Source organism: Astyanax mexicanus, chromosome 18 (assembly GCF_023375975.1).
Source record: "Astyanax mexicanus isolate ESR-SI-001 chromosome 18, AstMex3_surface, whole genome shotgun sequence".
Lineage (NCBI taxonomy): Eukaryota > Metazoa > Chordata > Actinopteri > Characiformes > Acestrorhamphidae > Astyanax > Astyanax mexicanus.
The window spans coordinates 5,967,513-5,993,558 of NC_064425.1; the positions used below are offsets into that span (position 1 = coordinate 5,967,513).

Here is a 26,046-nt window from a genome sequence, read left to right on the forward strand (position 1 = left end):
TCTGGGTTGGGAGAAAAAACTGTGAAAACAGTGCAGTGTCATATATATTTATTCTTTTTTTATATATACTTTTATTTAAATTTTTTGTATAATTTTCTCCCTAGTTTACAAGGCTAATATTTCCAACCCTCTCAATCGGACTCCCCCTATCACTAGTGATGCCCCAACACCAGGAGGGTGAAGACTAGCACACGCCTCCTTCGATACATGTGAAGTCAGACTCCGCCTCTTTTTTAACTGCTGCTGATGCAGAATTGCCGAGTAGCATCACAGCGCTAACACTCGGAGGAAAGCGCAGCGACTCGGTTCTGATACATCAGCTCACAGATGCAGCCTTGTGCTGATCCACATCACCCTTTGCAGTGATGAGGGAAAAGAGCACCATCTACTTTACCCACCCAGAGAGAGCGAGACCAATTGTGCTCTCTCAGGGCTCTGGTAGCTGATAGCAAGCTGCATGACCATGATTTAAACCATCTCCTGATCATAGTGGCAGTACTTTAGAATGCTGGACCACTCAGAGCTCCCATAGTAGATTAATATTAAAGATATAAAACAATATTCATCCTCCACAAAACCTTTTTAACCATGCTTCTGGTCTATGTTAAGTGTGGTTCACACAATGTCACCAAACAGCACAATGACTACCTGTAGCCCTATATATAGCCCCACTTTTTATTTATTATGTGGGTTTTTCTTTCATTATCAGAGGGGTACCAACAATTTTTTCCACATGTGTAGAAGAATCTGAAGTAACAATTCTGCATGTGTTCCTATATAGCTTTAATATTTAATATTAATATATTAAATTTAAAATCTAAAAAAAATCATAAAAAGAAAGAAAACACATTGAATGAGAAGAGGTGTGTCCAGACTAGTTCTGTATTTCAGAATCTTAAATACTCTAAACACTGGGCCAGATGCACCCATAGTCAAATAAACTCAACATGTACTGGTACTAGGGGTGGACGATATGGGCCTAAAATAATATCACAATATTTCATGTTATTTTTGTGATAACAATACTCTTGACGATGACAAAACACTAAATAAAAAAAGAAAACTTCAAGAATACACTACTGCAACAAAATAATATATAATATATTTTATTCTATATAACTAATATATAATATAATAACTGAGATATTAAAAAATACAAGAATTTTATCAGATTTGTAACAGAAGTCAATCATCCAGAATGTCATGATACTAATAATAATGCTCTCCAAATATCTCCATATATCCAGAATTAAAGTAAAATAAATTATACTGGACAGATATAATCTGTCTCTAGTAGATATATAATGGGAAATGAATTTTTTTTGCTAAAAAAAAAATAGTACCCTGATTTGTTAATTAGGGGTGGTTGGTAGGGCACGAAATTTAAGCATATAATATCGTATAATAATCATAAAATGTTGGTGATGTTATTGCGTATGGTATGATATGGCACTCCCCTAATTTGTACCATATTTGTGGGTTTGTTTTATCAGTACTACACTCCTGTGATACGTTTCTGTGTTCAGGTTTCAGCAGCTGCAGAAAATATCTGCTCCACTAACCTACTGAATTTATCCAGGACACTTCAGCTGCTGGAACTGACAAGTGATCCAAACACATTTCACATGTACGCATTCACAAATTTATCTGAATGGATTTAAAACATTTCCCTTTTTCCATTCCATCCCAGTCCATCTGTGCTGTCACAAATATAGCGTATGACTCACTGCTTCAGTTTTCTAGACATAAAAAGCTCTTTCCATATAATGGATAAAATACACGCTTCAGGCACCAGCAGTGTCTAGCACCCACCAGGATGATGCAACTGCAGCTCGTGCGCTAGTGTGCTCACCACGCATTGCTATTCACTGAGGAGGTGAGCAGAGAGAATTAGCAGTTTGGAGATGGGAGATTAGCTGGAGAGGTCATTTTCAATAAGGACAAAAGTGTTCCTTCTGAACCAGAAATCTTCTCAAGCAAAAAAGTAAAAATCTGTGGCTGTAAAGCAGTTTTTTCATTAAACAACATAATATATAAATATTTAAATCCTTGTATTAAATATTTCCCTATCTAAGATTTCCATACACATTTTATGTACAGTAAGTCAACCAAAAACTATTTATACTCATTTATTTATTTCTAATTTCCCATTTTCTCCCAATTTAGCTAGGACAATTGTCCCACCCATTCAGCTGCTATTCAGCTGTATATCCCCCATCACTGGTGATGCCCTAACACAAGGTTAAAGGTCCCTCGACATATGTAAAGTCAGACTCCGCCTCTTTTTGAACTGCTGATGATGCTGGAGCATTGCTGAGTAGCATCACAGCGCTAACACTCGGAGGAAAGCGCAGAGACTCGGTTCCGATACAACAGCTCAAAGACGCAGCCTTGTGCTGATCCACATCACCCTTTGGAGTGATGAGGGGAAAGAGCACCATCTACTGTACCCACCCAGAGAGAGCAAGGCCAATTGTGCTCTCTTAGGGCTCTGGCAGCTGATGGCAAGCTGCATGACCAGGATTTGAACAGGCGATCTCCCTGGGCGGGGAGAAATGATAGGATTTTAGCTCTTGCTCAATAATATGCATACATGCAAACATATCGCCTCTGATTGGCTAACAGAATTGCGAAGAAGCGAGACGAACAACAGTTAGAAACATCTTTAAAATAAAGACGTTTTTACACTAATAACAGTCTTTGCAATGTCATATGTTACTTTACAACATGTGTAATAATGCCCTGCTAAGTGCAGTTCAGCCACTGACCTAGTCTTAGAGTCTCTGTAAAAAGCAAAATCCTCTGGAGATCCTGTGTAAACCTATAGTTACTTAAAACACTAAACAGAACTGTTCTAAACATACAGCTATTTATCTCAATTTTACTTTGCTGGTGTTCCTCCATAGACAAATTCTAACCATTTGTTCCTTAGCTTTGAATTACTGGGTAAAGTATATAACACTGATGTGTTATTCGTACATATAACACAGGAATGAACTGCCATGCTGTTCCTAGTGTTGTTAGCTTCTATCTGACAAGACGTATTACGACCTGGTTTCAGCTCTGGCTGTGGGCGGTCGCGAGTCGAGGTGGCCGTGGCCATGAATACTAATTAACAGGTTGACGTAGACATGGTGCTTTTCCTGATCGACTGATATAACTCAGAGAGAGCTACTATATTTCACAAAGAACAAGAAAAAGTGGATTTTAGCGGAAGTACACCTTTAATGACGTCTTTTCTGCCCTATTGACACATATGAAATCCATTTTACACAGCTTATAACTGCAATATAAATGACAGGGCTTAAGTGCTGTAGGATAAATTGTCTAAATGACATAATTCTGTCAATTTAACTCTGAATACAGACACGTTTGAGAACAACTCAGTTAAAAAGGCAGTGAAATGTAATATTTCATTACTGTGAAGACAGAACACTGGTTAAAATCCCTCACTTGTACTTGTGTGATTCACCATACACTCTAAGAAATATAAGTACAGATTTGTACTTAAAAGAGTACAAAGCTTGTCGCTGGGGCTGTACCTTATATTGAGGTACAAAAAAGTACCTTTCAGTGAAAGTACTTTTTTGTACCCATGGTTTTTGTGCCAGTATAGATTATAAAGATTATAAACATTGTCATCAACTAAAAATGGCTCAAAAACTTGATGATACAAAATTGTCTGGCTTTCAAATAAAAAATGTGCAATTTAAATATATACTGTTCATTAGTACAGTGATGCAGAATACTGAATGTACCTTTTGGCTGGTTAAATGGTACAAATTTGTACTTATTGCTGTTAGAAATGACTTTGTACTTCAGAGGGAACAAATCTGACCCTGTAAAGACCAATATTGTACCTTTGAGGGTACAATTATAAAGAATGTACCTTCGAGTACAAAAAAGTACTCATATCGTACCTCTGTTTTTTAGAGTGTAGGGGAACATAAATAATGCACCACACTGAGGCTTCCTAATAAATGGTAACAGTAGGGCTGCACAGTTAATCATATTTCTACCGTTGCTCTGATATGAGTTTCCTGTGCCGACTGTTGACAGAACAGATCAAATTATGTCCTGGACGCAGCACGAGAGTGGTGTAATTAGATTGGCAAGAATGTTGTGTCAGAAGCATAATGTGCTTCCCCACAGGACTTGGACATGCTCTCTTGTGAACACAGTAAGAGCTTGAGTTTCCTTTAAACAGCCAATTATAACACACAGACATGCTACTCTCTGACTACTCAACTGTAAAAATGCTTTAAATATGGTGAATATGGTGAATATGATGGCTACTCTCTGCGTCAATACTAATCATCACATCTGCATTAAGTGTAGGTCTATATACAAAATAAAATCTGTATACTGGAGCTTATCTGCTTCTGTTTTCAGTTTAGAGTTTACACATATTATTATCAGTATAGCAGTTAAAGTAAAAAGATAGGGTTTTTTTTTTCGGTAACCTTTTTTGCATGGTCTCTCATTTGCATCACATAGAAGCTCAACTAAAATTCAACTGAATATATATTTAATGCTACTTAATATCTATTATAGCACAGTTAGTTCCAACCCTGCAATGTGATTGGCTGAGAGGAGTTCTATGAGTGCCGTTATCAGCCGGTAATGCACTGTAAACGAAGCTCTCCATGTATTATTCCGCCATATACAGTTAACCTATAAACAATGCAGCGCTTACAAACCAAACAGCACAGCTACAAACAGAGCAGCAATGGAACTATTTTAACTCAGAGTGTTTATAACCAAACAGATCATATTTTCTCATCCTCTTTAACTCAAAAAGAGATAATGGAACTGTGGTATAATCACAATAATACACTCGAGGTTCGTAATATAATGTGTAATATTGGCCTGCGGCACAACAGTGCCAATATTACACGTTATAGCACTCCCTCTTGTGTATCTTGTGTATTATTGCTTAATGTCTTTATAGAAACAAATCCTATGTCTATATATATATATATATATATATATATATATATATATATATATATATGTATATATGACCTTTTAAAAGAAAGGCTATTTAAAAGATGTTCTGATCAGCTGCCTCATACCCTGTAAATTATTGACAAACCATATATATATATTTTTATCCCTTTTTCTTACCGGATTGGAAGGCCAATTACTAGTCCTACCAATAGCAATGCTTTCAACACTAAGAGGACTCTTAGGACTCTTTTCCACCTGCCACTAACAGACAAACCAAGTCCCCCTGAAGCTGCGGGAGTCTCCCGCATTTCGTTAGAGAGGGTTCTGATTGGCCTGTTCTCTGCAAAGAGTCTGTGAGACAGCCAATCAGTTTTTAGTGTGGGCGGGCAGTGTTTTTCCCCCCTCCCGGACGGGAATTGTTCAGTGGGTGAGAGAAAGCAGATCATGGCGGAGGCAGGGAAAGCAGAAGCAGGGCCTTCCAAAAAAAAAAAAAAAAAAATTCATTTCACCTCTGAATACTCTAAATTTAATAAAAAAAAAAAGTAAAATTAATTAAAAAAAAAGTAAAGTTTCGTTATCCTTTGGTGTGTGTGCAAGTTTTTTTGTTCAGTTTTTTTTTTGGCCGGGGATGGATGGGGGGGTTAACCTCCCTGAAGTCAACTTTTGCAACTTGGGAGGTCTGCACTAATGCCATCTACCCAACCAGAAGAGACAGCAGGGCCAATTCTCTCTTTCTCTTTGACTCCGGCTGCTGATAGCAAGCAGCATGATCCTGAATTAAATCCAGATCCGGATTTTAGTGTCGAACATGACAAAGGCCAAAGGTTTGTGAAGTGTAACATGGACAAAGAGCAGTAAAAGATCAGTTTTTTTGTATCACTTACTTTGACATGTTCTGCAACGTGCTCCTGACCAATAGGAAGATACAAAAGTACACACAAAAGTAAACAGGGGAAGAGCGATGGTGATGTTGCAGATCGGTGTACAAGGATTTATTATTTAATTTCTAAAATTTTAAAATGTATTTCTCCATGTATTGTATTGTGCTGTTTGACTTGAGTGATGAGGGGAAAGAGCGCCATCTACCCACTCAGAGAGAGCAAGGCCAATTGTGCTCTCTCGGGGCTCTGGCAGCTGATGGCAAGCTGCATGACCGAGATGATTCTTTCGATCATAGTGGCAGCGCTTTAGTCTGCTGGACCACCCAGAGCCCACAAAAAAAGAAACCCAAAAAAAACATTAATCGTAGTTTAGTCATTAGTGGGTTTCTGCACTCAATCATCTCACCATTGTGTTTGGCCCAGGAATGTAGAGAGTGTTTTACATACACTGAAACTGGTGGCTATTTAACTACATTTATGTCATACCTTAATTTCGCCGAGAAGAACCAACAGCCCATGATGTCCTCTTTGGCTATTTAGGAAGGAGAGCACAGTCTTTTCTTCTTCTGCTTTTCAGAGCACAACATCGTTAGCATCACGCACAGCACTTCTGTAGCTGTGAGTGACAGACCCTTGTTTCCCATGACCTAAAACACGAGAAAGAAATAACATGAATTTATGGCACAAGAGCCCATCATTAATCAGTTTTAAATCATTTACAGATACATATTTCAAGTAAAGCCACCTTTTACTACAAACCTCTGTTTTTTTTCTAACAACTAATGCTAACCATGTAACAGATCCCTGTAAATAGATTTTGAAAGAGACTGTGAGATGGTGGAGATATTTTGTAGTGAGGTGAAGGCGGCTCCTGAGATGGACTGTGCAGTTCTGAATGCACTCTGAACAGAGAGCTCCTCAGTTCTGGGCAGTCAGTGTTTTGGGTTATTCATATAAACCAGCGATGCTGGTACAGTTTAATCCAATGTGTTTCAGAAAATGACTTAGATAGTGATGTGTTTAATCAGGCAGGCTTGTGTTCTTGGACAGTTATACAAGTAATTTATTATTTTAAAAGGCCTTAATGATATAGACAGTTTATATAGACTGTTAATATAACAATAATCCATATTTGAAATAATGTTATCTGTAGTTTGTTAATCTACAGCTCTGGAAAAAATAAGAGACCAGCTAAAAATGATGAGTTTCTTTGATTTTACCAAATTGAAAACCTCAATTTATATAATCAAGATGGGATTTCTTTGCATTATTTGAGGTCTGAAAGTTCTGCATCTTTTTTTTTGTTATTTCAGCCATTTCTCATTTTCTGCAAATAAATGATCTAAATTATAAAAAAATTTATTTGGAATTTGGAAGAAATGTTCTTCGTTGTTTATTGAATAAAACAACAATGTTAATTTTACTCAAACATTAACCTATAAATAGCAAAATCAGAGAAACTGATTCAGAAACTAAAGTGGTCTCTTATTTTTGTCCAGAATATATTCATGGTTAAAGAAATGGTTGTAAAAATAATTGGTTAATTCTCTCTGGATGCAACAATATTTTTAATACAATGGATGTATTAATGTGTGCTGAATAAGATGTATGGGTCAGTTTCCATAAAACACAGTGTCCAGCTTTTGTGAACACTCTCTCTCATTAGTGAATTTAACCCCTTTAAGCCCTTTATGCTCTGTAAATTTTTGTACACTCTAAGGATTACAATTTTGTTACGACATGTAAAACAATGCACACCGGCAGAGCTGTTCCTAATTTATACCAGAGGGGGAAAAAGCCAGAAATCGCTGGTGTTTCCTCAGAGTTTATAAAGTTAGGGTGCACCCATCGCTGACACAGGTGTTTAAATATACACACACTGCCTATAACCTCCAAAAACACTGCTAATAGAATAGGGTGTTCTGGAGCAGCTGTTTATGTGCCTGTGTCAGGAGTGGGTGAGTCCAGAAGCTGAATTTCTGCAGTTGTGTGCTTTTCCTGCTCAAACACACCTGATTCAACTCAGCTGTTAATTACTCAGTTTAGAGGGTCAGTTAGAGCAGCAAATCCAGCAAACTGTATTATATGGGAATCTGCCTGGTGCTCCACAACCCAAGCTCACCATGCCCAAAATTATTAAAAAATTATTATTAAGAGCAAGGCTTCCCAAAATTTTACAATTTACATTTAATCTACACAAATAAATCATAACAATGAGTGTAGCTGATTTTAGTGTAGACATTTTAACAATTTAACCAATTTAAACCAAAAAAGTTTAATATTAACATAACTAGCTTGTTAAAAGAGAAATACATTGTGAAATGGACTTAGGTTCTAGTGAAACATGATAATGACTACAAACTAGAGTTTCACTGACTTTTTCTAGTCTGCACTGTGCATTAAGGGATATCGTGAGCGATATTATACCCTTAAATATGGTGCCATATCACCCACCCCTTATTATCACATCAGGGTGCTACTACTACTCACTTTTTTACTGTTTTTAGCAAAAGAAAAATTCACACTGTTCTCATTTCCCATTATATATCTACTAGAGACAGATTATATCTGTCCAGTATCATTTATTTTACTTTAATCCTGGATATATGGAGATATTTGGAGTGCTTTATTATTAGTATCATGACATTCTGGATCATTGACTTCTGTTACAAATCTGATAAAAGTTTGTATTTTTTATATCTCAGTTAAGGCTGTGCCATATCATATCGTATGCAATAATAAAATGTAATTTTCATTTTTTTGCAGTAGTGTATTCTTGAAATAATACTTTTAATTCAGTGTTCAGTCATATCGCTAAGAGTATCGTTATCGCGAAAATACCATGAAATATCATGATATTATTTTAGTGCCATATCAACCACCCCTACTACAAACATATGTTAAATATCCAAATTCCATTCTTTCTGGGCATTCTCAAATACAATGGTTTTAGACGATGCTCCCAACAGGCTTACAATGCAAGAGATTGGGGCATAGTGTTGGTCATGCAAAGAAATCTGTATTTTTACACCATTAAGAAGCTCAAAGTAGCTCCACACTTCATTGGTAGAATTCTGAGCCCAGACTTTTAAAACGATTTTCCAAGTAAATATCCAGAGTTCAATCAACACTTATAGCTTTAAATTAACTTTGTGATTATCAAAATATAACACTTTCAGTGTTAAAACTAATAGTTTTGATTTAACAAGGGTACATTTACAGTGTTGAAAATGTTTTAGCAGACTAAATGCTGCTGTTACTTAAGTAGAAATGCTGGTTATCTCTTAATTTACTGGACTTATTATTATTCTGTCAAATTTCATTTATTAATAATAGCTTTGTTACTCCTTTTAAATAATTTTAAATATATGTAGTCTAGCATAAAGAGGATCCATGCAGAGACTCAATGGAACTTAAGTTTTCCAAACGTCCAACTAAACTTTTTAAATATATTTACATTCTGCTAAAATACATTCATTTACAATCAGCATATATGCAGCTGAAACAGGTAGAAGCCTAGTGCATCCCAAATTATATTATCAACATTACCATATTAATAATTTAACATTATAGTCATTATGGCTTTTAGTAAAATGTGTTTTGCAGAGGGGAGTAGAGCACTACAGGACTCTGTGGGCGTGGCCTAATCTTTTATCCTTATTTGTTTAGTTTTTTCCCCTTATATTACTTTTATTTTAATACTTTAAATAGTTTTGAAACCAGTACTTTTATACTTTTACCTAAATAATTAAAAGCTTAAGTTTTACAGAAGTATTTTAAACCCTAGTATCTATACTTTTACCTACAGAGTAATGAATGAATTTGAAAACTTTTATCAGCTTTGTTAGTAAGTAGGGAGAGTAAAGGAGAGTTACAGCAAAATCATTTAAATAAATCCTGCTTATTTTAAAAAAATTTACTCCTTGTTTTAGCAGGAGGAACTTTGGATGAGCAGGGGTCCTCCACAAACCTTTGTCAGTTTTAGTGTAAATTTCAGGAGTAAATTCATAAATAAATAAATGGGAAACAGTAAGAATTGGAACTGCTTCCTTCAGGACAGTCGTGGCAGGCTGATGCTGACAGGAAGTGTGCGATACGACCACACTGTGGACATGTGAAAAGAGAGGAGGTGAAAAAGGAAAAGAAGGAAAAGAAACTCTTTCAACTTGTTTGTAAAATGGCTCCTTCCAGTGGACAAGCCTGGATTGCATCAGTTCAGAATTATTCTAACTGAAGAATCAAGTGCACTAATAACACACAGAAATCTGCCTGCAATTCTGTACCAACCCCACCTCAAATATCTCTTCATCTGGAGCAGCCATGAAGATAATATAATATATTTGTGTTTTTTTATCTTTAAAATATTAAGAAATATTCATTTAAACTGATGGAGAATTTATTTTGTAAATTTGTACTTAATTTGACAGAGTTAAATCAACACTGTGATTATCAAAATGTGACATTTTCAGTGTTTACACTAACAGTTATGATTAAACACTTTACAGTGTAGAAAAATGTTTTAGCAGATTAAATGCTTTTGCACACTCTTTAAAAGGGGGCTTTAAAAAAATCTTTATTAAAACGTAGAAGTTTTATACAAATATAGCTGCTTAAATTAATATTTTCTGCGTAAAAATTGTTTTAAATGTTTTACAAAAATTATTGTATGGCGCATTTATGAATATGAGTCAAATCAAATCCAATCAAATCAAAAGGCTCAGATTATAGTGTTTTTTTGGTATTGAATTTACCTATTTTTATTAATAGATATTTTAATTCTTGTTATAAAAAGAGTCTACCTTTGTTAAATCATTCTTAAAAAATCTGAAAAATAAATAAATAAATAAATATTTAAAGTTTTATCTACTGACTTTTTTTTCTCCTACAGGTTTAATATGTGTGGCTTTCTTTCTCTATTAAAATTGTCATTTTTTACAATTATTATATAAAAACCATGAAATATAAATGTTTTTTTTTTATAATACGCATGCACCCTTAAGTGTAAAATCTTAAAAATAAAAATAGAGCTTTAGTAAAAATATAATATAATTTCACTCACTCTCCGAACTCTACCGGCACAGAAGTCTTCAGCGTGGCTTCACCCCTCATTTTAACACACAGTCCTCAAAAAATTCCACTACAAGACGAGTCATTCTTGATTTATTATCTCACTTAATTGATTTAGACAGAAAAAAGAGAGCACTGATTCTATATAACTGATAAGAGATCACTTGCCACCTTAGCAACAGAGGCTCCTCACAGCCCACACGTGCATTTGTAATGTTACCCTGAGTTGCATATAAAACATTAATGGCAGCGGGATTCTTTGGGAGCTGGTGATGAAATTATGGTGTAACCTTTATCAATGTACCAGCAAACCAGCGATGTGCTGCTGAATATCACACCACAGCTACTATAGCCCACTCCTATAAACACAATACTACAATACACTCACATTTCTACTCCTGCAATTACACAGCGTTAGGGTTAGTCAGATTTTTTACTTCATCAGGATGATTTAAAGTCAAAGCCATGGCTCAGATTATAGTGTTTTTTTGGGGGAATTGCATTTACCTATTTCTTTAATACACTTCTGATAAAAAAAAGAGTCTACCTTTGTTAAATCATTCTTAAAATAGAAAAAATATATATTTTTAAAGTTAATATTTTACTACTGAGCTTTTTTTCGTCTACAGGTTTTTTCTCTATTTAAAAATGATCATTAATCATTTTACACAATATATTTTCCATTTTCCACACTGTATGTGTGTGTATGTGTCAATATCAATTTTATACATTAATCAAACAATCAGTTTAGTAGCCGAGCATTTACAAATACAATATAAAGAGATTGACATGACAAAATAAAAAAATAACAATAATACCTACATTTAATAACTTTTAAAATAACAGTAAATAAAAGATAAAAATAGATTAAAAAAATAAAATAATACTTGGTTTAATTGACAAGAAATTAAAATCAAAAGAAGATTAATACAACATAAAAAAACTGTTAAATTTACGCTAAAACTAACTTTTACACAGTACAATAAAAAGAAATAGAGCACATTTAAAAGCAACGAATGTTAAACATAGTGCTGTCCAGTAAATATGGTAAAAAGCTACAAGACCAGACATATGAAACAAACAGAAACTATTATCATATAAATCAAAACATAAATACTTAGAAAAACGGTCAATAACTAAGTATATGCAATGCACTTCTGTTCTTTTTAACTTTTTAAGTAGCATATCTTTACTTTAGTGAAGTTTCTTTTTATTTTTCACTTTTTTTTTCTTTAACTCCACTACATTTCAAAATCAAACATCTCACTTTATAATCCACTACATTATGCAAAAATCTAGTTAAGTTGAAGAAGTTAGAAGTCGTAACTTTTGGTTTATGTGTTCATATAAACATATCAAAACTAAAGAAGCACAAAGCAAACCCATCAAATCAGAGAACAGTAAGCAACTAGTTTTGACCTGCAATATATAATACATACAGTAGCTACTCAGCTCAATATTTCAATATTTAAGCTCAATATTTCTCCCAAACTAAAGTGCTGGGAGTGGCAATTGCTGTAGAAATAATGGAATAAGTGGATTAGATGCAGTATAGTAAAGGAAAACTCATTTGTGAATCTGTGCTTAAAGCAGGTTTTAAATAAGATTGTAAATAAATGTTAAACTGAAACACTGCTTATTCACAAAAAGGTTATTTAGAGACATTTGGTTCTAGCTAAAATGGAAAGTGTTTGCTTTCATGTTTTGTGTTTAATGTTAATGATCATTTTAATAGATTTGTCTATTTGACATTCTCTTCCAATCTTTTCACCTAAAATTAGATGACTGATGAGTCTTGCTATGAAAATGATAAAAGGACTTTCGAGCCATAATAAATCATATTACTTTTACTTTCAATACTTGAGTACATTTAAAGGCAAAAAACGTTTAAATCCTAGTATTGTTTGTGACATGGTTTCACACTCCAAATAGAGAATGGGCCCAATTATATTATAATGCTCTCATAAGGCATACAGAAAAAAATAAATTACAATAATATAATTTATCACAATTGTTCATTACACAATATATCGTATTTGAGAAACTGTTACTGTGACAAGCTACATCCCTTATTACTAACAGGTGAACGTATGTAAATGTGCTTTTTCTAACATTACCAAACCAGTGATTCAACATAGACTGAATTTTTTACACATGAACAGTGAGGAACAGATTGGGTGTGAATTCAATTTAATTCAATTCAATTAAATGAGACTGTAAAAATGTTTACATATTATTCTAGTCATTTATACTCTACGTATATATAATATCACTAATTATATAGCCTTTCTAACAGACACAAATAATATATATATCATATTATTATACATATTAGGGGTGGGCAATATGGCCCTAAAGTAATATCACGATATTTCATGGCATTTTCGTGATAATGATATATGATAATATGATGGCAATATGACAAAACACTGAATTAAAAAGCAGATTTCAAAAATACACTACTAAAAACACAATCAAATAAAATTTTATTATTGCACATGATATGATATATGGCACACCCCTAACTGAGTTATATAAAAAAAAAGAATTTTATCACATTTGTAACAGAAGTCAATGATATAAAAATAATCATTATACTAATAATAATACACTCTAAATATCTCCATATATCCATATATATTTAAGTAAAATAAATGATACTGGACAGATATAATCTGTCTCTAGTAGATATAAAATGGGAAATGAGAACAGTGTGAAAAAAGTAGTACCCTGATGTGATAATTAGGGGGGTGATATGGCACCATATTTCAGGGTGTAATATTGTTCACCATATAAAAAATGTAGATATTATTGTATACAATATGATATGGAACACCCTTAATACATATAAAATAAAACATAAGCAGGATATAAATATGTTTTCTTAATTTACATTTTTTCGTAATTTAAATATACGTTGCTCTGTTGATCAGATTACACATAAATCAGCACACATTGTTCAGGATTCACACATTTGTGTGCTTATAAATCAACACAGTATTCACACATTTGTGTGCTTATAAATCAACACAGTATTTGTCACTAACCCCAATTGAACAGACCAGAGAAAAAAAGCTTAATTAGAAAAAGAGGGGTGTGTGATATGAGCTGGAGGTGGAGCCTGAGGGAGGAAGGCCTCTAGGAGCAGGGTTAGAGACCACTGCTTTATTTCATTATACCAGAATTAGCCATACTGTGATGCAGCTGAGCTATTCTGTTAGAATAGTGTGAAACTATCTTATTTTAAATATCATGAATAATATTATACCCTAAAATATGGTGCCATATTACCCACCCCTTAATTATCACACAGGTTACTGCTTTTTTTTTTTTTTTTTTTTTACTGTTTTTATTAAAAGAAAAAAATCAAACTGTTCTTATTTCCCATTATATATTTAATAGAGACAGATTATATCTGTGCAGTATCATTTATTGTACTTTAATCCTGGATATATGGAGATATTTGGAGTGTATTATTATTAGTGTCATGGCATTCTGGATCATTGACTTCTGTTACAAATCTGATAAAATTATTATTATTATATATAATTAAATATCTCAGTTAGGGGTGTGCCATATCATATCGCATTGTATGCAACAAAAGTATTAAAAAATATTTTTTTTTATTGTTTCATTGTAGCAGTAGTGTATTCTTAAAATATATATATTTTTAACTCATATCGCCAAAAAATACCATGATATATCATGATATTATTTTAGAGTTATATCGCCCACCTCTATATGCCTAATTCCAAATAGGTCACTGAAATCCAGAGCTGATCATGCATTTAAGTCCTGCTGCACACAAAGCTAATCCTTTCACACAAACAAACAAGCAAATAAATAAATAAATAAATGAAGTGAAGTACACTTCAATACCACAGGGCTCTCAATTCCCTGGTAACAATAGTGGAAAAACACCATTCGACATGGGTATTCTCTTTACTACAGCAACAAACAGACTAATCATATTTCACTCAGATTTCACTCTGGAAGGAAAGAGCAGCCAGTTGTGAAGGGTTGTAAAAATAGACCACATTCACCAGTGTTTACAGAAATATTTTCCTACTTTTGTTCTGGAGAAAACTTTAAATAAAAGGTCAGAATGTCAGATTTATTATAACGATTTATCTCTTTGTCCTTATAAAGCGAACAATGAACAAATACCAAATAAGTAAGTATTGATAATTTTAGGATTTATATATATATAGATATTTACCAATACTTACTTTTTGGTATTTGTTCATTTGATTCCTTATTCATTAGGCTTTAATAATATATATATATATATATATATATATATATATATATATATATATATATATATATATATATATATATATATATATATATATATTAAGTGTTAAACTTATAATACTAAGTTAAACGCAGCAGACATTTGACTGCTCAAAGAGCAGCTCTTTCTCCAGAGAATGTGGACAGTCTCATCTTCTTAAAGAAAAACTTGAAAATATAAAAACTAACAGTTGTTTTGTCTAGCCTCAAATATGTTAATAGTTTTGGTACCTTAAGGAGCATCTTTCTCTCAGATAAAGTTAATAATAAATCTTTATTAAAGAAAAAAACTTGTCATTCTCAGGAACTGAGTCTTATTTTTCATGTTTAACTGTTATAGTAGGATAGAGTTCAGTTTGTTAAGGCTCTAATTGTTCTATTATTTTGTACATGACTGTTCCTGTATTTTTTTATTATTTATTTTGTTATGTTGCACATTGCTGTTTTAATAGCACACACTGCTGCTACCAAAAAAAGCCACTAGCATGCCACAATGGCATTACAAATATATCTTAATTAAATTATTTAAATTTGACCATTAGTGCCTAATGTGGTGTATTACAGATCACTTGTAGCACTTTGCATCACTTATATCAAGCTCACCTTCTGAAATAAGATATTGTAAATTTGATTAATCAAACCAATGACTGACCACAGACTAATCTAAAACTGGCATAGGCCTCTCTGCTGTAAAAAAAAGAAAAAAGAAAAATCGAGAATCGAATCGAATCGTGACCCTAAAACCGGAAATAAAATAAAATCAAGGATTTAGAGAATTATGACACCCCCAATATATATTTATTAAACAAAACAGAATATGTTTTATACTTAAGATTCGCTATAATGAACCACGCCTACGCAATGCGGGGGAGGGTGAAACTGTGATTATGTTGCTGGGGTACATTTCAGAACAACTTGAGAAGGTTCTCAAGCCAGGTCCCACAACCACTCATACAAAATTTTTGTGTCAGTGTACAGATCATGTCAACTTGCTTCGACTACCTTACAGTAATCATTTACTATCATTCATTTATTCATTCATGCAATTTTTTTATTTATTTATTTTCATTTCATTTCATTTTATTTATAAATAAAAGTTAAGAAATAATATTCTGTATAAATGTGACATTTGACACCTTAGATTAACTTGGTACAGATTAATGAACTTATTAGTAACATTAAAACATTTTATCTTTATGATTAATTAGGAAACCACTTCAGTTTCTAAACCAGTTCTCTGATTTATCTATTTATAGGTTTATGTTTGAGTAAAATCAACATTGTTGTTTTATTGTATAAACTATGAATAACATTTCTCCCAAATTCCAAATTAAAATATTGTCATTTAGAGCATTTATTTGCAGAAAATGGGAAACGGCTGAAATAACAAACAAGATGCAGAGCTTTCAGACCTCAAATAATGCAAATAAAACAAGTTTATATTCATAAAGATTTCAGAAAAGAGTTCAGAAATTAATATTTGGTGGAATAACCAAACGTTTTTTGATCACAGTTTTTTTCATGCATCTTGGCATCATGTTCTCCTCCACCAGTTTTACACACTGCTTTTGGATAGCTTTATGACTTTACTACTGGTGCAAAAAATTAATTATGCAGTTTGGTTTGGTGGCTTGTGATCATCCATCTTCCTCCTGATTATAATCCAGAGGTTCCACACTCATCACTTTTAAGTGTTTTTTTCCTCTTAGCTAAATGTCTTAAGCCACCTGGAGCAAAGTGTCTTTTTAAAAATCTGTACAAATACTTGTTTAACACAAGTCCTACACCTGTTACTGTGCTAATGAAAGCTAACTGGCCAAGAGAGTGATCTTATACACTGTGTCAGATGGCATCATTTTAGTTATATTGGTGTTTTGTTAGCTTACCTTTCCCTGTTAGAGGACCTTCACAGCTCACGGTTAGAGTCCCACAGGTTAGAAAACCTGCCATGGACAAAAAAAAAAAAAAAACACATAAGAGGAAGCAATACTGTAAACCACATAAAACTATAAATCATATAGAATGAGGAATCCACACACATGCATATTCACCAACACATTGAAAATTAAAAATGCCATTTAGAGCTCAAAGCTTAAAAGTTACATGTAAAAAAAAAAAAAAAAAATTTAACGCATTTTAACACACAATTACTGTCCATTTGTTTCATACAACAATTTGAGCAAAAGTAATGAAAAGTTTTATTTTTATATGTTAAATAGGTTTAGATCTGTACACTTACCACATTGACCCCATTTTCCATAATAAAGTTTTTTTCTGTAGATGTACAAAACTAATAATGCTTAAATCTATAGTCTATTAAATCAAAGTTTTCATCTTATTTTATTTTATTTTATTTTAGATTTGCTCATATTTAGAACCTGAAAGAAATACCCCAACTAACCCAGCTGGCATTTCAACGTTGAATCAATGTTAAATAAACCATAAACCATAGCTCATTCAGAATGCTCAAAATGTTTCACCGTTTTGACATATCACACGTTGTATACAAAATACTATATATTTTATGGCACTGGTTCTCAAACTGTGGCATGTGTTCCACTATTAAGGATTAAATCTATAGGCTATTAAAGTTTTCATCTGTTTTTTTTTATCATCAGTTTAGATTTGCTAAGAGATTTGACCTGGAGAGAAATATCCCAACTAACTCAGCTGGCATTTCAATGTTTAATCAATATTGAATCAACAATTTGAATTTTAAAGAGTGAAACCATTTTTTATTTATTCTCTCTCTGAATATACATCCCTGAGAAGCAGGAACTATACAACTACTAACAAAACAACAATAAACTTAATTCTTAATATTTAAATCTGAGTATAAAGAAAGTTACCCACCACTACCAATCTGATTACTGGAACAGCTGATCTAAAACAAAACACTAAAACAGTAAAACTAATAGAACATGAACATTCCCCAAGGTATGGTGAAGAATCTGTGCCAAATTAAAAAGCAGCTACTGCAAATTAGAAGTAAAACCCCTTTTTCATCCCTCCAATTTTTTTATTTTATTTATGGTGATGAAATGTAAAATGCTGATTCAAAAGCAGAAGGTTGAGGAAATTATGATGATTCAATGTTAAAATTTCAATGTGTGGACAAACATTCAACATTGTCCTTAATGTATATATATATATTTTCATTTTACATTACTTTTACTTTTATACTTGTAGTTTTGAAACCAGTACTTCAGTACTGAATTACATTTTTACTTAAAGAGTAAAAAGCTTGAGTTGATACTTCAACTTTTACAGAAGTATTTTTGAAACCCTATAGTATCAATACTTCTACCTACAGAGTAATGAATGTAGGATAATTTTATCAGCTTTGTTTGTTTGTTTGTTTTCCAGGATAAAGTTTGTATATAACGTTACTTGCATGTTTAACACGTTTATGTAACACTTAGCGTATACGTGTGGAGACGTTCCTCTCTTTTTTCGGTTTGTTTGTTAGTTTGTTTGTTTCTAATTGGCGGGAAACCGCTTCTTCGTCAATTTTATTTATGTTTTATTAATTTAACACTGTGTATTACAGTAGTTTAACCTTCTGTCAGTCAGTTAAAGCAGAGCGGGGTTTAAATCTGTGGCTGTAAAGAGGAAAAGGCTAACGTTTCAAACCTCTCAGACACGTTTCTCATGTACAGGCTTATGTTTTAAGGAGAAAAAAGCTTGTTTTTCCTCACGGAGCGGCTCTCATTACCCTGCAGTGCTGCTGTGCTGTGTTATGCTGTACTGCGCTGTGCTGTTACCGGCTTTGGACATATGTGTGCGGCAACAAAGTTTCAACACGGGCAAGACTCCAGCAGATCTGATGCAACAGGGCTGCAACGAGAGTTACATCTCCTCTTCAAATGTAAAAATAGTGTCCTTCCTCCGTCGTTTGCGATTAACTAGTCCTTTAAAAACAGTGTCGGGTTTTTTTTGTGTGTGTTGCTCATGCTCACTTTCTGACGGTTTCTGTCGGAGGAGCTGCTTGTTAGAGGTCGGGATTGAAGAGAATTGGAAGAGAATTATTTGCTTTATTTTTTATTTCTATTTTTATTGATTTATCTGTGACAGTTTCTGATAAAAAAAATCAGGAAAAAAGCTTTATATATTAATTTTTTTATTCCTCACTGCTGCTAGACCTATTTATCTACTCAGATAAATAAATGTCGCGTAAGGCTTTTTATATATATTTTTTATAGCCTGTGGTGTATTTAAAACGTTTAATATATATATTTTTTAAGCTCTATATAAAGTTCGCATATGCGCTCAGGGAGGACGCGCCGCGGATTGATACACACAGTGTGTGAGGAGGCTGGTGTTTGAAGAGGCGTTTTGCTCCCCAGTCCCCAAAACTTTTTCTAAACGTTTTTCCAGCGGATCCGATCACATTGCGACGACATCAAATGGTTGTGTGACCGAACACGACGGAGGCGATGCTGCACTGATCTGAAGCTGCTCTTCAATCTGCCGGACTGAGTTTGTGGTCGAGCCCAGCACTTCAGACTTCAGCCAGTCCTTCAACATGGAGTGAGTGTCAACTTTCATTTTTCAGCAGCAGCTGATTCTGATTCTAACAAACACCAGATCTGCTTTACTCCAGCTCTCTTTATATAGAGTATTAGAGAAACTTCTGATAGATCTAACTGTTAGTTGTTCTCGTGTGAAGAAGCAGAAACCAGTGATTTGAGTTGAGTTCAAAGGGTTTAATTATTTATACATTAGTTTATGACTTTTCTCAGCTCAAAAGTTGCTTACTAATACTTTTCCAAGTATTTAATTTAGTTTTTCCTACGTTAAAAAAAAAAGAATTAGTTTTAATGTATTTTAACCTCACTGTCTTCTGTTTTTCTGTTTGTGCTTCTAAATAATATATCTGGCAACCATCTAGAGTAGTTTAGAAAAAGCATGTGACTCAGGTTTCAGATTCAGATTCTTGGCACAGATGATGTTGAACAGATGAGGGAAAAAAAAGAAAAGAAAAAGGGAAAGTCAGAGAAAGTGAGTCAGATCAGAGTTCTGTACTGTAGTGAACTGTAGTGTACTGTAGTGAACTAAACACACTGTTTTGTTTTGTATTGTATTGTTGGTAACAGCAATTACAACCTTAACAACAAGAGAAACAAGTGGGAAAAAAATGATAAATTAGAATATACAATAAACAAATACAGTTATTTATCCCAGATTTGTAAATTTGTAAATCATGTTTCAAAAAATGTCTCAGAATATGTTTTTTTTTTTTTTTTGCTGGATACGGATTGTCTGTAGAGTATTTATTATATACACTACATTCTCAATTTGGGCATTTATTATGGTTACTGTCAATTTAAGAGTTTTTTGGTTTTTAAATGTATGAAATATATAAAACTGAATGTATGAGAGACATGTTAACTTATTAATTATTTTGTTAAATGTTCTATTTCAGAAGTTTTTAAGCTTAAAATATGTTAACAGTAATTTTTGAATGTATTTTTTTTTTCAGGTTTTACTTTTTCCCATCTTTGTGCTTTGTGACGCATCGCTCATCTTCCGACGCTTTGATCGCAATTCAGCATTTCAGCCAAAACAGACAGCATTCAGTCGGCATAGACCCTTCTCGGGAAAACTCTCCTCATTTGCACAGTCGACCTCAGAATGTTCTCTTTCCTACTGGCTAACGACGGCCAATCCTAGAGAAGAGGGGCGGAGCTAACACGGACATAGGACATAATTGGTAAGCAGCGAGATGATTTTTTTTATTTTACCCGATTGTCGGTGGAAACCGCACTGCAGTATATGTGTTAATGGCGTACAGTAAGTAAAGCCACTGGCTTTTTTTTTTTTTTCGTATTGTGTGTTTTTGTATTGTGTGTTATTGTTACGAATAGTTGCTTTTCGAGGAAGAACGATTTGCTGTTTGCGTTTGCTGTTCAGCGTGTTTGATTGAATGTATGAAATGAGTGAATGAGATTGAATGAGTTTATGGGAATGAATGGGAATGAACATTACAACACCTTGCTTTATGCTTGACACTTTTTATTTTTATACGCATTTTTACTTTTTTAAATTTTTTAAATTTTTACTTTTTTACTTTTTCTCTGACAGATTGGATGACGGAAAATTTTGACACCTACCCACAAGCAACCTCAACAGAATCGTCTCCCGGTTCATCCATACCGCCTTCGCCCTTGGAGCATGATGTCCAGGTGCCCTCCGACTTGGAGGTAATGACCTCTCTCCTGAAAGAGGAACTTGCTCAACTCGAGGATTATTACCTGTTCGAATCGACGCCTATGAAAGTGGAGAAATGGCAAAAATGTGACAAAGGCTTACAAGCTATGGCCGCCCAGTCATATTACCAGTTGCCCTGTACTTCGTACAATGTAAACCAGTCCGAAACAAACCCCAGGCTTGTTACCCTGGCAACAGGGGAGCTCGACCTAAGAGGCTTCTGTGGGGGCTCGGTCGGCAGACCCAAAATGTCTCGACCTGCCCCCTACAGCTATGTTCGGACCCACTCCAGTAGCCAAAGGATAGCATCGAACGGATGCAAAGACGTAGAAGTGTTCGAGAAAGAGACATGGACTTTCAAAGGGACTCATTCAGGTTACACAGAGATGGCTTTTGACCAATGTTCAGTGGACAAAATATTTGGGAAGAACCATGCCAGCGCAAAGAAGGTCAGAGAATGTGCAATCTTGCTAAAGGAAGAAGAAAAGAACTGTTTTACGGAAGACGTTTTTTACAGAGCGGAGATGATGAAAAGTTACGACGTGCCGGTGGACGTCCACAACAAGAGAGAAGGTCAGATTCACGGGATGAAGATGGCTGGTCATGGTCACGAAGGTGTAGTGATGCCGGCAATGCACTGCGGGGAGAACGGAAGCAGCCCGCCGTTTAAACATTCAGAAGTGGCCGAGTGTTACTTCAATCAGATCACTGCCAATTTAGAACCGTACCACGGCTTTATGAATGAGCTGGATCAATCAGTCAGAACTGGGACTGTTGAATCGCAGAATAACAGTGGTTACTCACACCATGAATGCCTTGTAGATCAAAGCTTTGAATGTCTGTCTGGGGACTGCGTTAGATCTCTGGAGTTTCCAGCGCAGAAACCAATGCACAGGCCACGGGAGAACCCGTGTGTGTTCAAGCCAGATGTCAAAGTAGGTCCCCCGGAGAGAAACCACGGAGAACGCAAGCAGAAGAAGAGAGATCAGAACAAGACGGCTGCTTACAGGTATTGTAGAAGCGTTGTTTTACATGGTGCACTTATAAAAAGATTTAAATATACAATAAAGCGATAATAATAATAGAGTATTTATTCAAGTATTTAATGCATGCTAATTATAAAAATATAATAACTACATGTTAAACTTGAGTTGATTGCAGTTTTCTTTTGAACAGCAAAGTATTTAAAAGATTTGTATTTAAAAGCATGCATTTATATTGTTTTTACAAAGTTGCTCTGAAATCAGCAGCTTTAATACTATAATTTAGGTTTGTCTGTACAGAATATGTGTAGATCTTCAGTTAGTCTGTAAAAATGTGGTTCAGACTAAAAAAAAAAAAGAGCAGCCTGATGCTGATGCTGATGTGCACCACCTCTGTCACCACAACAATAACAGGTACCGTCAGCGTAAGAGGGCGGAGCAGGACTGCTTGGAGGAGGAGCTTCACGGTTTGGAGGGGCGCAACAGGGAGCTGCGAGACAAAGCAGAGTCTGTGGAGCGAGAGATACAGTACGTCAAAGACCTCCTAATCGAAGTGTATAAGGCTCGGAGTCAGCGCTCGAAAGAGGATCCCAGTGCCTAAATCTGTTCTCACCACCAGCATTAAAAGATCAGCTCTTTCTGCGAGGACTTTCTGACCAGATCTGGAGGCAGCATGCTTTTGATTTTCCAAGTGTAGTTGGCAGAGCTCAAAAGAAGGGGAAAAAGGTCATGAATTTTTTTTTTTTTTTGCTTAATCACTGGAAGTGCAGGCCATACGATGTGATAATGAAGGACTTTTTAAATGTCTTGGAGCACTGTGATAATAATAGCCTTGAGCTGAAACAACGCGATACTCTTACTTAACAATAGCATTAAAGAGATTATGCATTCTATAAATCCTCTTCATCTTTGTATTACATTGCTCAGTGCGAATTGCATCATCATTTATACCAAACTACGAGAAATTAACAGCTATTCTGCATATGCTAACTCGACCGGTGTGTATTTATAGTGATCATGCTAATGGGGTGGGGCATGGTACAGCTTAGTAAGATGATAAAACAGCTATTTTAAAATGAGTTATTTTTTATTTTGTATGCTGTAACTATATAAAGAGCACTGTAACGTGACGTGAAGACGGATCATACGTCATTTGCTTATTTCAATTCCATGATCTTTTTTAATATTTTCACAATTTCTTTCATTATTTTGTCTTACGTGTACAGAATTTTACGGATTGTAGCTTATGTAATAGCGTAGGATGCAGAAGCTTTCTTTTTCAATAACACTTTAAAAATACTGTACATTTATTACAACCAATGTACTGTGGTTTATAGCACACGAGTAAAATTCTAGATTTCTTGGTGACTCACTTCACTGGCTCAGGTACTGAATGCATGTCCGAAATACTGAAAAAAGCATGTTTGGGTTACTGGGATTTACTGCATGACCCACTATATGACTGCTTTGTGCATTACGATAGCGAGTAGACATTAATTATTTCTGCCTTCGATCTTTTATCGTCATTTACTTGATCAACATTGCGCACCAAAAATATTCAGTGTTTTTTTTTTTTTTTGTATTTATTTAGAAGGCATGGAATTGCATTAATTGAATCAGCATTAGGGGAGGGGGAGGGGTTTGTTTGCTTTCTTGTGCAGGTTTGCGGCAAACAATCACTGTCATTTGCTGAAAATCTTAAAAAAAAAAAAAAAAAAAAAACTACTGTGGGCCTAATGTCATTTCTATCTTTAAATATCCAGGTGCACATTAGGCCTGCTGTATAAATAAGCCATGCCCAACAAAAACGATCAGTATTGAAACACGACGAGCTAACGCGCGGTTATTTTCTGCGTGTGGAAACATGTATGTGTATCCGAATCAAATGGCACAATAAACGCGAACCAAATCACGCTGTTGTGGGGTTTTTTTGTATGCATTTGTGTTTGCATTTGTAAAGGGTGCTCTTTTTCTGTTTTTATCAAAGACAATGTGAAACAAAAAAAATACTGGATTTAAACCAGATTTGGCTAATTAGCTTTAGTCCCAGAAAAGACATAGTAAGACATAATACTACACACTAAGAAACATAAGTACAGATTTGTACTAAAAAGAATACAAATCTTGTTGCTAAAGCTGTACCTTATATAGACCTTATAAAGTCTTTTTTTGCACCAATAAAGATTTTAAACATTATCATCATCTGAATATGTGTCAAGAACATCATGATCTAAAATTGTCTGGCTTTTAATTGAAAAAATGTATAAATAAAATATAGATAGTTTATTAGTACAAGTGATACAGAATTGTGATAATGTACTTTTGGCTGGTTAAATGGTATAAATCTGTACTTTCTGCTGTTAGGAAAGACTTTGTAATTCAGAGGGAACACATCTGATCAATTAGAAAAAGTGTACTTTTGAGTACAAAAAATACTCATATCATACTTCTGTTTTTTTTTGTGTGTACAAAGTAATGCTGCAAAAATTAGTCATCATAACTGAAAATAGTGATTATAAAAATGTTATGTTGTGAGCAAATTGATCAATGGAAGACAATACTAAATATGAATATGAATATATAAATATTAATACATAAATGACATACAAATAAGAAAATACATTCTGTGTGTTTTAATTTGGACCTACTACCTGTTATTACTGGTACTAAAAGTAAAGTACTAAAAACAGCACTAAAAGAAAAACATGGACAAATATTTATTATATATAATACATATTCAGATATTTAAGTGTTGTAAATATATACATCTTTAAAAATACCTACAAATTACAGACATGTGAGTAGCTGTCTGTCTATACATATATATATATATATATATACCGTATATACACTAACAGGAAGCAGAGAGGTTGATAGAACAAAAAGTATCACTGACTAATAACACATTTTCTACAAGTAGTCTGATTTAACTACTATAAAAGTTGTTATTTGCAGACTTACTATACAGATGATACAGTACAAATGAGATCAGTATCTCACACAATTGTTTATATATTAATTAATCTATATATATGCTGACATGCCGAATTATATCATATGTCAAAGACAGGAACTAGTATTGTGTACCATGATTTTTAACATAAACTGGTAATTTCTTTAATTGGTTTAATTGGCTTCTGTAATATATTCCCAGTACACATGTAACACTGTGAATTGAGGAATGTTAAATGCCTGCAGCACAATTTCACAAATGGATTTTTTTTTTTTCATTCATCTAACACCCACAATCAGACCTCACTCAATCACAAGATAGCACCTCACAACTTACACAGACAAGGCTGTTCTCAAGCTTTCTTTCTAAGGTGTACCACCTACAGCCCTTTGCATATCCACCTCATAAACCCATCCGACCCAAAACAGACTAGATTTCTCTCACTAAAAAAAGAACCGGAGTCCCTTTGTGTTTTTCTTCAGTATGTATTTTTGTATCTTCCCTCCCAGGGGAGAGTTTAAACACTGGGGGAGGAAATATAGTTACAAAAAAAGAAAGAGTAAAAAGTACTGCAGATCAGCAAATGAGGTAGTTAAGCTACAAACCAAGAGGATTTAATGCTGGTCTTTATTACAAACACTAACATTATGTTCACAATTAGTTCACAAATGATATAATATTACTGTTTTCACTATGCTTGCTTTTA

General features: G+C 34.0%; 1 protein-coding gene and 1 long non-coding RNA gene across 2 annotated transcripts; one reads left to right on the top strand and one right to left on the bottom strand.

Annotated features, from left to right (window-relative positions):
• Positions 1-6,233: 6,233 nt before the first annotated feature.
• On the bottom strand, positions 6,234-19,131 carry LOC111194223 (uncharacterized). The gene is made up of 3 exons (XR_002650998.2): positions 18,910-19,131; positions 17,081-17,137; positions 6,234-6,478 (listed from the first exon to the last, which is right to left on the bottom strand). It is a non-coding gene; the product is annotated as an uncharacterized LOC111194223 (long non-coding RNA).
• A 338-nt stretch (positions 19,132-19,469) lies between these two features.
• Positions 19,470-24,299, top strand: atf5b (activating transcription factor 5b). Its single transcript, XM_007260522.4, has 4 exons — positions 19,470-19,724; positions 20,677-20,907; positions 21,279-22,413; positions 22,802-24,299. Exons 3-4 carry the CDS (start codon positions 21,284-21,286, stop codon positions 22,986-22,988), a joined length of 1,317 nt encoding a protein of 438 aa, XP_007260584.2. The 5' UTR covers positions 19,470-19,724; positions 20,677-20,907; positions 21,279-21,283; the 3' UTR covers positions 22,989-24,299.
• The last annotated feature ends 1,747 nt before the right edge of the window (positions 24,300-26,046 follow it).

What these genes read in the sequence shown, in the direction of transcription:
- atf5b (XM_007260522.4), top strand. Translation starts at nt 21,284, where the DNA reads ATGACGGAAAATTTTGACACCTACCCACAAGCAACCTCAACAGAATCG. An exon ending in AACAAGACGGCTGCTTACAG is followed by an intron (nt 22,414 to 22,801) that starts GTATTGTAGAAG and finishes CAACAATAACAG; the next exon opens with GTACCGTCAGCGTAAGAGGG.